The 13,603-nt window shown below is 41.3% G+C and overlaps 1 protein-coding gene across 1 annotated transcript; it reads left to right on the top strand.

Annotated features, from left to right (window-relative positions):
* Window positions 1–929: 929 nt before the first annotated feature.
* pde6c (phosphodiesterase 6C, cGMP-specific, cone, alpha prime) lies at window positions 930–12,193 on the top strand. The gene is made up of 22 exons (XM_030754335.1): window positions 930–1,609; window positions 2,354–2,506; window positions 3,261–3,350; window positions 3,517–3,657; window positions 3,757–3,831; window positions 3,959–4,023; window positions 4,448–4,514; window positions 4,728–4,775; window positions 4,885–5,034; window positions 5,365–5,508; window positions 5,862–5,927; window positions 6,082–6,237; window positions 6,762–6,869; window positions 6,965–7,074; window positions 7,162–7,249; window positions 7,343–7,443; window positions 7,581–7,688; window positions 7,852–7,915; window positions 8,283–8,357; window positions 8,490–8,573; window positions 9,794–9,947; window positions 10,033–12,193. Exons 1-22 carry the CDS (start codon window positions 1,142–1,144, stop codon window positions 10,074–10,076), a joined length of 2,559 nt encoding a protein of 852 aa, XP_030610195.1. The 5' UTR covers window positions 930–1,141; the 3' UTR covers window positions 10,077–12,193.
* The last annotated feature ends 1,410 nt before the right edge of the window (window positions 12,194–13,603 follow it).

The raw sequence follows: 13,603 nt of genomic DNA, 5'->3' as shown, positions 1-13,603 counted from the left end.
CTGACGCTATTTAGGTAAACTACTTCCTCCGCAATAACAGAACAGTAACAAACCTAAAGAGAGGCTGGCTCCCTAGGAAAGCCCTCCATTTCATAGCTACTGTAAACAACGATTGTAGGCTCACAGGTGTAGTTACACAGACCTGATGCTTTCAGCTGCTCGGAGGCAGCTCCGCGTGTTTTCATTCGGCAGTTTTACGCCGGATGCTCTTCCTGACATAACCCCAAAGGAGATTTGTGTCTCCGGCTGGAATCGAACCAGAAACCTTTCACCTCTCAGTCGAATGTGTAAAGCACTACAGCGTGGAGGACTACAATATGGAGCCACACTGGCGTGCAAATGGCTTAAAGAAAAAAAAAAAGGACTTGAAAAAGACAGTATTATTATATGGATTTTTAGATGGGGTGCTGCCAAGACACACACCCCCCCCCCCCCCCCCCCCCCCCCCCCCCCCCCCCCCCCCCAACACACACACTCACACACACACAAACACACACACACAGCAGCCAATTTCATGGCAGTTTTTTTTTAGCTTTTTTTTTTTTAATTGAATCAGGTAAATACAGGTAACAACACGTTACTAAGACGTTAATGAAGCCTCTGTCCTGTTAAAGCGCACGGCCTAAATTAATGTTATACTGTAAGCAAGCACCTGTGTGAGTTTCTCTGAAGGCCACCAAATCATGGCACACTTTATTCAGTGGGATTTTTTGGACCCTGAACCGACATCTCCAAGCCTGACATCTGACCTGACAACAATCTCTTTCTCCTGCCTCCACCTTCAGCTGGGAAGGATTGCCCGATATAAAATGATCAGCGCTGGGATTTGCGGCCTAAGGACGCTTAAGTAGGAGGTTTAATGTCATGACGTCACGTTAATTAGCGCCACATTGATCCTTTCAGCCTCTAAGCCGCACTGTGTCCTATTCTGTCTGTCGGTTGACACGAGATGTGTTACTCCCTCGGGGACCGCGGAGGAGAATGCACGACGGCTCAAACGGACACTATTGATCCATCCAGCCCTGCAGGCCCCAGCGCAGCTCCCATCCTCCAGTTTGGCACTTTCCTGCAAGTGATGCTTTTCTAAATTAAAAAAAAAAGGGGGGACTCTGATATATATATTTATATAAAAGAAAAAGAAATGGCAGACAAGGATAGTGTGGAAAAATATCTGGAGAACAACCCGCAGTTCGCCAAAGAATACTTTGATAAGAAGCTGCGCGCTGAAGCCCTCACCGCCGCCTTTTCCGCCGATGTCAACGTCAAAGACACCGCTTCCTTCAAGGATGTTAACTCTGTACAAGAAGCAGCCATCATTTTCGAGCTCGTCAAGGAGCTGCAGAAACAGGGGAACATGGAGCAGTCCCTTCACAAAGTGCTGCAGAGAATCGCCCTCATCATACAGGCTGACAGGGTCAGCTTCTACCAGTGTCGAGGAAGAAACGGAACGCTTGAGCTCGCCACTTCCCTCTTTGACGTGACGCCGACATCCAAATATGAGGCAAACCTGGTCGATCCGCAGGCCGAAATCGTGTTTCCTCTCGACATCGGTGTTGTCGGCTTAACCGCCACTTCCAAAAAGCCGCAAAATGTTCCTGACGCGTCCAAGGTGAGAAGTTGTGAATTTTTGAAATTAAAAAAAAAAAAAAAAAATTTAATTAAATTATGTTGAGCTGTTTCCTTGTTATGAGAGGTTTGTTTGTGAAAAATTACCTCCGGGTTAAAAAAAAAAAAAAAAATGCCTATTTGGGCTTGAGTATCGACTTCCACTGAGAAATGAGCATCCATAAAAAAAAATGTTTTTTTTTTTTTTTTTTTTTTTTTTTTTTTTAAAGGCAACGGAATAGTTTGTTTCCAACATTTATTTTCGTCTCTACGTATTTATTTATATTTGATAAGGGCAGACAAAGAGACAAAGAGACAAAGAGGCAAATAACAGAACAAACATAAATGTAGCACTTTATGAAAAAAATATGAAACTGTATATTTTTCACATCTTAAAAGGCTGCTTTTTCTTTGCTATGCTATTTAAAAAAAAATATATCAAAATTATTTGTCATGTGTGTATCTCCAGCCTAAGACAATACATCAAAACAAAGAAATACCCGATGACAAATGTGCCTGCAGCACTGACTGTCTCTTTCCTCTAACTGAAGGCAATACTAGAATATTAATTACTAATTATATAAAAATGTAATTTAGCTGTTTGAAAATTAAAGGTTTTGGTTGTTAATGAACATAGGAAAATTTCATGGCCTTTGTCATTACAAATACATTGTTATTTGTTAGAGATGTTCACCCTTTGGATTTACCCACACCTGATGTAAGTTATTTGCTTCATCTCTTCATTCAGAACTCAAAGTTCTCTGACTTTGTGGACAAACAGACTGGATACAAGACCAAATGCATGCTGACCTTCCCTGTGACGGCTGATAAAGAGTGCCTCGGAGTCGTCATGGCGCTAAACAAAATAGGAGCTGAGCGCTTCACTCCAGAAGATGAGGCTGTAAGAATACAAATTAAAAGTGTGCATATGGGCTTATCTGTAGTGGCGTGCAGCGTGTGCTTTACCACAATGATATTAGAGTGCCATTAAACGATTATTACGCCCTCTTTGTCTTAACTTCTAAACTGCATTTTTGCAAGGATTCGGCTAAACCCAGGCATAGTTGCTCTTCTTTTACTTTAAAAACCCTGCACTCAACTGTGCAGCTAAATAAAGATTATTGCCGTAATTACATCTTACCAGTGGGGGTGCAAAACACTCCAATTATGTCAGTGGGAGCCAATCAGACCTGAGTGACTTGGTGTGACTGCTTTTGAGCACTGAAGTTTAAGTAAGGCATAAAGATTTAACTATGATTCTGTTATCTCTGTCGTCTGCATCAGAGACTATTCACTTCTGCCTCTGAAGTCATACACTCACAATGAGGTACAATTACTAAAAGATTAAAGTGGGTCAGAAGGAAATTGTGTTCTTTACAGACTCTTGGGAGTCTAGTGATAGTGTCTGGTAATGGTGATGATTTTCAGAAGGAGAGAATTGGTTGATGATGTGCAGAGCAAAGCCTTTAACTCCTAATATGAAAATCTTGCACCTTACAAGAGTACAGTAATCAAAAGTGAAATGAGATTTCCATCATATTATTCCTGCGCAGTTAACTTTATGTGGCAAGTCATGTTGCAGAGTTGTACTGTAGCAAAAACAAGTTCTCGTGTCACAGCTTTAAACCTGCTGTCTAATCTGATTTGGTCCTTAGCTCTTCCACAAGTACATGAACTTTGCTCAAGTCATCGCCCTGCAGCATTACACGGCCTACATGTTCAATGTGGAGTCCAGGAGAAGTCAGGTAAATCCAGCAGCTGCTATTTAAGGTGTGTCATGTGTGCCACCTGCAATCGCTGATAAATACCGTGTCCCTGTGTTAGTTACTTGCTCAAAGCAAGGCTCATATTATACTGTAAATCTATAAAAAAAATATTTCCTTGCATTCACTTTTGTACTTCTGACTTTAGGTGCTGCTCTGGTCAGCCAGTAAAGTGTTTGAGGAGTTGACAGACATTGAGAGACAGTTCCACAAAGCACTGTACACTGTAAGGACCTATCTACAATGTGAAAGATACTCAGTGGGTCTGCTGGACATGACCAAAGAAAAGGTTGGTTATGTAGAACTGATTCAGTTATGCAGTTACTGTAGGTAGCTGCACGCATATTTAACCTGATGCAGTCATTGCCTGGGTTTTATTTTCCTCCAGGAATTTTATGATGAATGGCCAGTGAAACTTGGAGACGTGGAACCTTATAAAGGACCAAAAACACCAGACGGCAGGGTAGGGCTTTCATTTAGATCTTTATTAGACCAGCAGTTTTTTTTCTCCCTTTGTTTGCTTGTGGCATTTGACTATTTTATTGGAGAATACAATTTGAAGATCATCGGGCTTTTGCTTTTTTGTACAGGAAATCAACTTTTACAAGATCATTGACTACCTCCTGGAAGGCAAAGAAGAAATCAAAGTCATACCGTGAGCAACACTGGATACATACTACAAATGCAGTCAAGGATTTCATTTCAAAATACAGCATAAAGCAGGCCAAATTGTGTCTCCGGCTTGGACTTGAGAATATTATATAAACTCCTTACTTCTTTTTTTTTTTTTCAAAATAAAAGTCCTAACTACATCCATACAGACACACTCAAAATTCCTAGCTCAAAAAGAAAACCAGACGCATTCAATAAATCTTAGCAATCGTGCTTGTCCACATTTTCACATTAATCTGCCAGTTGTATCAGAGGTAATTCGGGGGGGGGGGCATAGTTGAGTAAATTTGCACTGAAAGTTGAACCTCTGTTGAAAAGAGCTCCACATAAGAGTCAGCACTGTTTAATATGCTTCTCACTCGAGTTCACACTGCTCTGTGTGCTCCCTTTTCTTCACACATTTTCAGTGGTCCCCCAGCAGATCACTGGGCTTTGGCCAGCGGCTTACCAACCTATGTGGCAGAGAATGGCTTTGTAAGTACAATTTTTTTTTTCTTTTTTTCTTTTTTTTTGCTGAATCACTAGAACATGTAAAGAATGAAAATAATTCTCTGTACCTGTTCCACTAACTTGTGTACCCATCAGCAACTGATTACATTACAAAAAAATGTGCCTATAATGTGGAATCAACAAACTTTAAAGAAAATACATTACAGTGAAAAAAATTTTTTTTGCGACTGCCTGCAGATTTGCAACATGATGAACGTGGCTGCAGATGACTACTTCACTTTCCAGGTACAAAACTTTTTCTCTCTTCGCGCTTGGACACGCAAGGGAACGCACATTAGCGTAAGCAACGTAAATAAGAGCTGAACCCCGGTATAAAACACATTCTGTCTTTCAGAAAGAGGCTGTGGACGAGACGGGTTTTGTCATCAAAAACGTCTTGTCCCTGCCGATCGTCAACAAGAAGGAAGAAATTGTGGGCGTCGCCACTTTCTTCAACAGGAAAGATGGCAAACCATTTGATGAGCATGACGAGCAGATCACTGAGGTTGGCGTTCTCTCTCACCCTCACTTTGTTCCCTGGGACAACAATGTCATGTTGTTGTTTGTGTGTAAACGCACTCTATTTAACACACCTGCTTTGTAGCAAAAAAAAACCTTCTTTTTTTTGAGCCAACATGCAGCATAAATTTGCATCTCGGCTGTATTACTATGCATATATTATGTGAAGGGAAGTATCTCGACACATCTGCTGCATATAATAAGGTTTTTACAGGAATTAGATGTAAATCAGGGTTATGCAGGGTCGCAGCTCAGTTGCTCCATGTTCAAGCTGTTTCTTTTTCCCATGCTTTCTTGATCTCATTGTTTGTACCAGGCCCTGACACAGTTCCTTGGGTGGTCAGTGCTGAACTGTGACACCTATGACAAGCTGAACCGTATGGAGTGGAGGAAAGAGATCGCCCAGGAGATGCTCATGTATCAGACCCAATGCACCCCGGCAGAGCTGCAGTCCATTCTGGTTAGCGTCACCTTGCCTTTCATCAACTTTTTCCTCCCTGAAACGTACCTCTGACCTCTCAACATTTGTTCGAGAAGCAATTTAAGCAGGAATTTAAAGTAGTCAAAGGGTAATGCACTGTGAAAAGCTAAAGCTTATTGAGTAGCAGTCCTCCATTACCAGCTATTAGAGGACTGATAGAAGGTCTAATGAATCATATATCCACTTGGAAAGAGAAGATTAGACAAGAGTTTAGAAGGGTACTGCTTAGAGCACTTGTCTGAAGTCTGGGAAAGTATAGCATAATGAAAATATGATGCATGGATGCAATGTAAATGTCAGTTAAAATGATTCTTGGCCCCTTTTATAACCAGAACACCAAAGAGAAGTTTGATGCCGAGCCCGAAGACTGCGACCAGAAAGAGATGTACAAACTATTGGTAAGCCTCCATGTAGTGAATGTGGTTTTAACATTACCTGCTCATCAATTCATGTTTAACAAAGATAAGATCTCCCCGGGAGAGTGGCATTGTAAGCATTTCAGCGACTCGGTCATGGATGCCCTCTGTGTTTTGTTTTTTTTTTTTTGTTCAGAGAGGAAACATCCCGCCAGCAGACAATGTCAACGGAGAGAATCTCTACCTGTTCTCCTTCAGCGATTTTCCCGTTACAGAGTTTGACCTCATCAAAGCTGGAATTCGCATGTTCTTTGAGCTCGGAGTTGTTGAGAAGTTTAAAGTTCCCCCAGAAGTGAGTCACACAATCAGACGCTTGCTTTGATAAAGCTACTGGAACAAGATGTACTTGAACTGCTCTGTTTTTTGTTTTGTTTTTTGTAGTTCCTCAACTTGGCATTCTTGTCATTAAATAATCTTGAAGCAAAGTTGTGATGCAAACATAAAGATTATCATCATGTTCCAAATCCTTTGGAACTGATTTGCTGCTGTTATTTTATTTTATTTATAAGAAGAGAAGAGATGAGCCTTGGGGACACGGAATGTTTGTGGCATCATCTGTGAATCTTTTTTGGCAACAGGCAGGCTGCCATGGCTCTGTTTTGCTAGGAACAAAGAAGTGGATGTGATCCTTAATTAGACTGTTGGAGCGTGCCATGTTGCACTGTAGCTACAAATTTGAATGATTCTCTGTAGTGTAGCTGTAGGGCATTAGTGGGTTTCCTTCAGCATGGAAAGAAAGTGCACCAGTTCTACAATTTTTTTTATCCTTTTCACTTTGTTTTTATATTAGAATAATACCCTCCCTTTCCCCCTCAGACGCTGACCAAGTGGATGTACACCGTGAGGAAGGGTTACCGTGCCATTACCTACCACAACTGGAGGCATGGTTTCAACGTAGGCCACACTATGTTCTGCCTGCTACAGGTGAGACCTGCGCAACATCCAATTCTTTTAATATAGATTAAGAATATGCCTGTACAATTCAGTCAGCTGTGATTTGACTTTTTCCTCCACTACAGACAGGAAAACTAAGGAAATACTACACTGATCTAGATGCCTTTGCCATGGTGGCTGCTGCTTTCTGCCATGATATCGACCACAGAGGAACCAACAATCTCTACCAAACAAAGCAAGTCAAAACTTCTTTTTTTTTTTAAATTAATGCATTTGGGAGTATAAGAATGTCTGTCTACACAGTGTATTTTTTTTTCTGTAGGAGTGCATCTCCTCTGGCCAAACTTCATGGCTCATCCATCATGGAGAGACACCATTTGGAGTTTAGCAAGACCATCATGGCAGAGGAGGTATGACATATTCTTGGGTCAGTAATTTCATTGATCTTATTTAAAAGGAAAAGACTTGCGCACGTTTTGACCCCTCTCCATCATCTCCCACAGAGCTTGAACATCTTCTGCAACCTCCAGAAGCGTCAGTTTGAGAATGTGCAGCACTTGTTTGATGTCTGCATCATTGCCACAGATCTGGCCCTCTATTTCAAGTAGGTTTTCTGAGGATCAGGGGCAGGTAGCAGACATGATATAATAGCTATTTAAAGACTAGCTGACAAAAGCTGCTGCTGTTAAGAAGGTAGTACAGTTGATCTGACCGGTAGCTCACCTGCTTTTGTTCACACAGAAAGAGAACCATGTTCCAGAACATTGTGAATGCCACAGAGCCCATGACAGATGAAAAAGAAGCCACAGCTTATGTTTCCAACAACCCCATCAGGAAGGAAATCGTCATGTATGTAAACTGATTTAATGTGTTGAGAAGCATCTGTCGAGTTGACTTTAGAAAAATGTTTTTGAGAAGATTTCTGAGACAGCAGGCCGCAGCAAATCATCAGCATGTTTCGTGTCCCCCCCCCCCCCCCTTCCCGACTGTGTGTCTTGTCTCACACCTTCAGGGCCATGATGATGACAGGGTGTGACTTGTCAGCCATCACTAAGCCCTGGGAGGTACAGAGCAAGGTAGGTGACCTTTACAGCACTACACATGGCCTGATTTAAAAATATCAAGAGGAGTTCACAAGAAACTAACAACTCATGCTAGCACGGGAACAAATAGGCCATTTGTATTATTTTGTTTGTTATTAATATTTATAGCTGGTAGAATAGCTGGTGCATTCTCCTGACCTGGTCAGGTGATGTCCCATGTACATGAGAATACTATAGTTTGATGAGTACTGAAAATGGCTCATAATATTGAAGAATGGACTGAAATAGTAAAACATGTCAATTTCATTTTGTTGCCACTCGTGCTTTATTTCCACCATTGTATGCCTTTTGTTTCCCTGCATCATGTTTTGTCCTGCTTGCCACCCTGTCTTCTCTCCAGGTGGCTCTGATGGTCGCTGCGGAGTTCTGGGAACAGGGCGATTTGGAGAGAAATGTTTTGGACCAGCAGCCAATTGTAAGAGCTGCACCCCCTCCTGCTCTTTCTTATCTGGTCTTCCTTTCACATTATTTTTATAGAGCTGACAGCATTATAGAGCAACTGTTTGCTTCCCTTCTTACCTCAAACCTCTTCCTCTGCCTCTCTCAGCCCATGATGGACAGAAACTGTGCCGAGCAGCTCCCCAAGATGCAGTGTGGTTTCATCGACTTTGTGTGCTCATTTGTATACAAGGTAATAACTTTTTACACTGTACTGCCCCTCCAAAAGAGTCTGGTCATTATACAAAGTGAAGAGGTGGTTGGAAGTGAAACAGATAAGAAAGCAGACATGGGTTTTGTAAAAAGGGAGTCTGGTCTGTGTTGCATTAGTTTATCTGTATCTGTTGGAATTTAAACACACGCCAGCACTAGTGTAACAGTGTAATCCTACAGTGAACTGACTTTAAGAAAGGCAAAGCCAACCAAAAGGAACTTAGGAAGTAATCACAGTCATTAGCCTTATTCCTAGCCTCTACAGTGTTTCCAAGGCAGTAATATTTATTTTCAAGCCCTCTCAAAAAGTGAAAGGCCTGAAAATGTGTGTAAATGTTTAATATTTCATAAACAATAATTAGAATAGAAAGGAGGAGATTTGACTCTGTGGTGGTGGAGGTGAATGCTATGTGTATCAAAATAACACACACAGTGCAGAAACAAAAACATTCTAATGGGTTACAAAATGGTCATTTCGCATGCAGTGTCATTATTAGCGTGACAGAAGCAGTGCTGCAGCAGCAACCACCTTAGGTTGTGTAACAAGATGTATTGAGATTAACCTGCTGAGCCCAGTCGGCCTGAGAAGGAAGGTTAGATAGAGAACAGGTGAACAAATTTTAAGAAACAGCCGAACCCCCCCCCCCCCACAGTGTTCTGGGAAACAATGGTGGCCCCAAAGGGTCACCTTTCTGGCATGGGTTCGGTCAGTTTGTCTCCTGAGAGCAGAGATGCAGAGATGTTCTGAGTGAACACCTTTAGGATTTTTCTAATCGTGGCAGAAAAAAAGCAAAGGACTCCATCTGCAACTCATTAGTACATTTATAGCAGTAGGCCTTCAAACAGCCACCAAGGTTTGTGGTTCCATCCTCAAGCTTAGCGATTTTAGGTCGCTATGCCACATCTTTTTTTTTTTTTTTTTTTTTTGTAGAAATGAGTGGAAGTGGTTCAAGTTTGAGCATCACTTCTACATCATTGGAAAACATGTACAAGACACTTTGTGCTGGTATTATCTTTAATTTGTCACCAGATGGTATTTACACTAGAATAAGCTCATAGGCTACATCCACGCATCTGTTGTCCTTGCAGGCTGGTGCTGTGATATTCGTGCAAGGGGGGAAAAATAACAGCATTCTTCCAATTATTACATAACGTAAATAACACATACTTACGTTTAATTTGTTTTTCTTCGTTTTGCAGGAATTCGCTAGGTTCCACAAAGAGATCCAGCCCATGTTTGACGGCCTGAACAATAACAGGGCACACTGGAACGAGCTGGCTGAAGTATACAATGCAAAGATGAAGGCCATTGAGGATGAGAAGAAGAAACTAGAAGAAGAGGAAGCCAAGAAAGGTAATAATATCCTTGTATAATCATCCAACTGCTGGCTTAATAGAAGAACAAGTGTACATCTTTATTTGTTTTTTTGTATTTTTAGCTGGTGGCGATGGAGGGAAATCAAAGACGTGCACCATCTGTTAAGTTCCACCAGTGCTTGGATCTGGACTGATACAGTCTGCTTAGGACTAATCTAGACAACACTAGTCTTTCCCGGTCTGAAAGCTCATCTCGTCGAAGCTTTCCCTTGTGGTCTCACCTACACCAGTATAACTCTGTCTGGTAAATCGCTGTTCCCTTTTTGTGCAGTCCGGCCCAGCCCTGTGTGGTCTAGACTGGTTCTCTGTAGTCCAGTGTAGTCAGGTCTGGTCTGCAGTGCAGTCTGGAATAGACCCACCTACCTTTTCTTCAAGGAAGGAAGAGTCAGAGGCTTTGCTACAAAGTAAAGCTGCAAGAAAAGCTCTTCGACTGTGGAAAACGTGATGTGTTTGAATCTTCCTCCTCCCTGCTCAACAATGTTGTGGACATTTTTAAAGAGAAATCATACATTCTTAACATTTCCCTTTAACATAGTTTTAATAAAAATATTTCTTACATGTTTTAAAACTGAGGCTGGGTAAACTCAACTATTCGTAAACCATGATAAGGTACAAAGAAAACTATTATACGTAGTTAAAATAGGATACAGCTTGAGCTTCATGTGGGGTGAATGCATGCCAAAGCATGTACAGTGCTACAGTAGGCAATTCAGACAGTGCTGCTGTTGGCAGTCAGTTAACACACGGTATATTTTAATACTGTAGGTTGCACAACGCACTTAGCTGCTGCTATTTTGACAGTGGCAGGCCTGACAAAGGGAGGGAGGGCAGGCTGGGGCATGTAACTTTATAGTTACAGACCAGAGGAAGGGGTTAAAGTAACACTGATTAATGGTAACGAGAGGTGAAATGAATTCCTTCACCATGAGAGTAGGAAAACTGCAATCTGAGGGATCTGTCAATGCTTTAGTGGTGATACCAAAAGCAAGGACTGATGTGTCTTACCTCTAAAGGCACTAATAAGCTGTGAGAAGGTGTATTTATTTTAATATGCAATTCTATCTATATACATATATTTTTTGATTCTTTGAGTATTTTGTACTTGGGACTGTCTTGGGTGGAGGATGGAGACAAGCTTTGAAAGAGGGCATTCTGAATCTGTGGACAAATTTGCACTAGAATCACATCCGGGCATCGAGTCTGTGTTTTGCTGTCCTGAATTGGTGAAAGGCACAAAATTTACGCCAGCGTTAAGATCAAACTTACAATTTCTTATTGATTTCAAAAAGATAACGTCTTTTTTAAATGTGTTTAGAGCTTTATGACATAGAAATTGTAAAATGTAAATTGTGTAAACTCAATAACTGAATTATCGAAGGCTGTAAAGGTAATCTTTGCTTCTTGTAAGCGGGCAAGTGTCGCAGGAGCTCTGCCTCTACTGTAAGAAGATTTGACAGGATTTGATTGCCAGCCTGTGTTTGCGGTCCACACAGCTTTAAATAACCATCTTACTGAGAAGGTTTTTAAAAAAAAAAGGCTTCTAAAGCCTTATCATATGTATGTGCAGAGACTTGTGTTTGTGAAGATGCAACTAGAACCAGGCCAAAGTTCTCTGCTTCTTTTCTTCATTGATGCAAATGTAAGATAAATAAGGCAATAACTGCTCAGCTCAGTGTAAATCTATACCTCCCACGTAACCCTAAATTGAACTGATCTGGCCGGTTTACAGTGCAAGCCCAGTGCACTTTTTAGCTGTGGCTTTCACCTTCCTGTTACACAATGTCTCCTCTAATCAATGGGGCATCAATCAGAGGTACTTGATCCTATCAGAAGGGCTTTGGGACTACCTGGAAGCTAACTTGTCTGCTGCTTGGGTTGAAGCGAGGAGCTGTTGTAATCCCTGGAACCAAAACTGTGCAAAAAAACATTTACAGAATGTGAGAGATTTGTTCCAGTGATTTTATAATCTTATCTTGCTGCGCACATTTTATATGAAATGTTACACCACCAGTTCTGTCTCCAGTGATTTAAAAAAAAAAAAGCAGCCCCTTGATTTTTCCTTTTGGATCCTTTGTGTGACACAAAAAATGTGCTATATACTTTCTGCTTAATCCATCACCTGTCATTCAGACATTAGAAATGATCATTTTGATGTATGAAATGACCTCTGTATGATTATTGACATGTAATATGTGTAAGCAAATAAAGGAATTTATGGATGCATAAGAGTAAAGACAATTATTTTTTTTGTTATATGAAAATAAAATAGCACGTGCAAAAGGTGACATTTCATCTCTGCAAGACTTGTGCACATTAAAGTTAAACACAGAGAGAATGAACTTAAGATCCTTTGGGCTTAGCTGCGACAGTGCTCGTTCCAAGGCATATATCACTGGGGGATCTTAGAGGCTTCAAAGCTGGATGAGCCATTGGGGAAAGAGGATCAGTGGATTGGTTCTGATCCCTGCCCGATTCAGCGCTGTCTCACTGCACTGTTCAGCGTTGTACCTGTGACCTGCTGTGTGCAAATTCTGCCTGCAGAAAACTGGAGATTTCACAGTGAAGTATGGGAAAGTAGCACGAGTGCTGCAGCAGTGCAAATCCAGTCTGCGTATCGCATAGAGAGGACAACTGCTGAGGCCTCCTCTGACAATGTGCAATATGTGACATGAAACACAGAACAGTAATTTATCATTCGCTCCCCAGAGAGTTTGGAGGTCAGTGAGTGCAGCTCTCTTCATGGTCCACCTCTACTGGAACAAAAACTTAGTGGCTTATTATAACTTGGATAGTTGAGGTTGACCTGATGTTAAGTCACAAGTATGAGTTTGTGAGATCACAGTTAGTCTGAAAGCAACCCATCGTCCAGTATCTAGTTTACAGAACATCTAGTTCGTAGAAAATTTAACACAACTTTTTTTTTTTTTTTTTTGTGTGTGTGTGTGTGTGGGGGGGGGGGGGGGGGGATTCTTCAATTTGAAAGAAAGGCATTTCTTTTCATATCCTAAAACATGAGGAAAGGAAGAATAAATTCCAAAGTGTTATTGCCAACCAGGATGTGCACATTCTTTTCTGGGTATTTGCGAGGCCCTGTGCAGGCAAAACATTTTTTCCAGGAAAACAGACTTTGGCAGCACAATTGATCAGCTGAAAAGGTGCGCAAGTGTAGCTGCGGGCTGAATCATACTCCATCAAAACTCAAAAACAAGCTGCTACTGCTCAATGGACTGTACTTAACCACCTGTTAGCTTGCATGGCTATGAATCATGAAGTAAAAGACTTCTCCCAAGAAAGCAGAAAGTGAAAACAAGGCAGACAGAGCAGTTTGTGGTAATTGTCTTTATTTATGCCAAGGTCTTCAATCCCCAGCAATTTGTAGTTCCCTTTTTCTGCCCTTGGCCAGAAGAACAGTTCAAGCTATAATCCTTTTCGTAAGAGAAGGTTTGACTCTTATGTACAACATATATGCAGGTTTAGTAACAAATTGGGGGGGGGGGGGGGGGTTATTGAATTACGGCTTAAAGTTATGCATTATAAGCAAGGGGCAAGGTCCAGAGGTGAAAAATGAAGCCAACATGGAAGTAGAAGAATATGCATTTCCTCTAGGCTGGCTGCAAAAGGAAATCAATCTCC

This window comes from Archocentrus centrarchus, chromosome 19 (genome assembly GCF_007364275.1).
Source record: "Archocentrus centrarchus isolate MPI-CPG fArcCen1 chromosome 19, fArcCen1, whole genome shotgun sequence".
NCBI lineage: Eukaryota > Metazoa > Chordata > Actinopteri > Cichliformes > Cichlidae > Archocentrus > Archocentrus centrarchus.
This window is presented reverse-complemented; position numbering and strand designations above follow the sequence as displayed.

Bases quoted from the DNA above. Each gene is read 5' to 3' on its own strand.
- pde6c (XM_030754335.1), top strand. From the start codon at position 1,142: ATGGCAGACAAGGATAGTGTGGAAAAATATCTGGAGAACAACCCGCAG. The intron at 3,832-3,958 runs GTAGGGCTTTCA...TTTTTTGTACAG, and splicing joins CAAAAACACCAGACGGCAGG to GAAATCAACTTTTACAAGAT. The intron at 4,024-4,447 runs GTGAGCAACACT...ACACATTTTCAG, and splicing joins GAAGAAATCAAAGTCATACC to TGGTCCCCCAGCAGATCACT.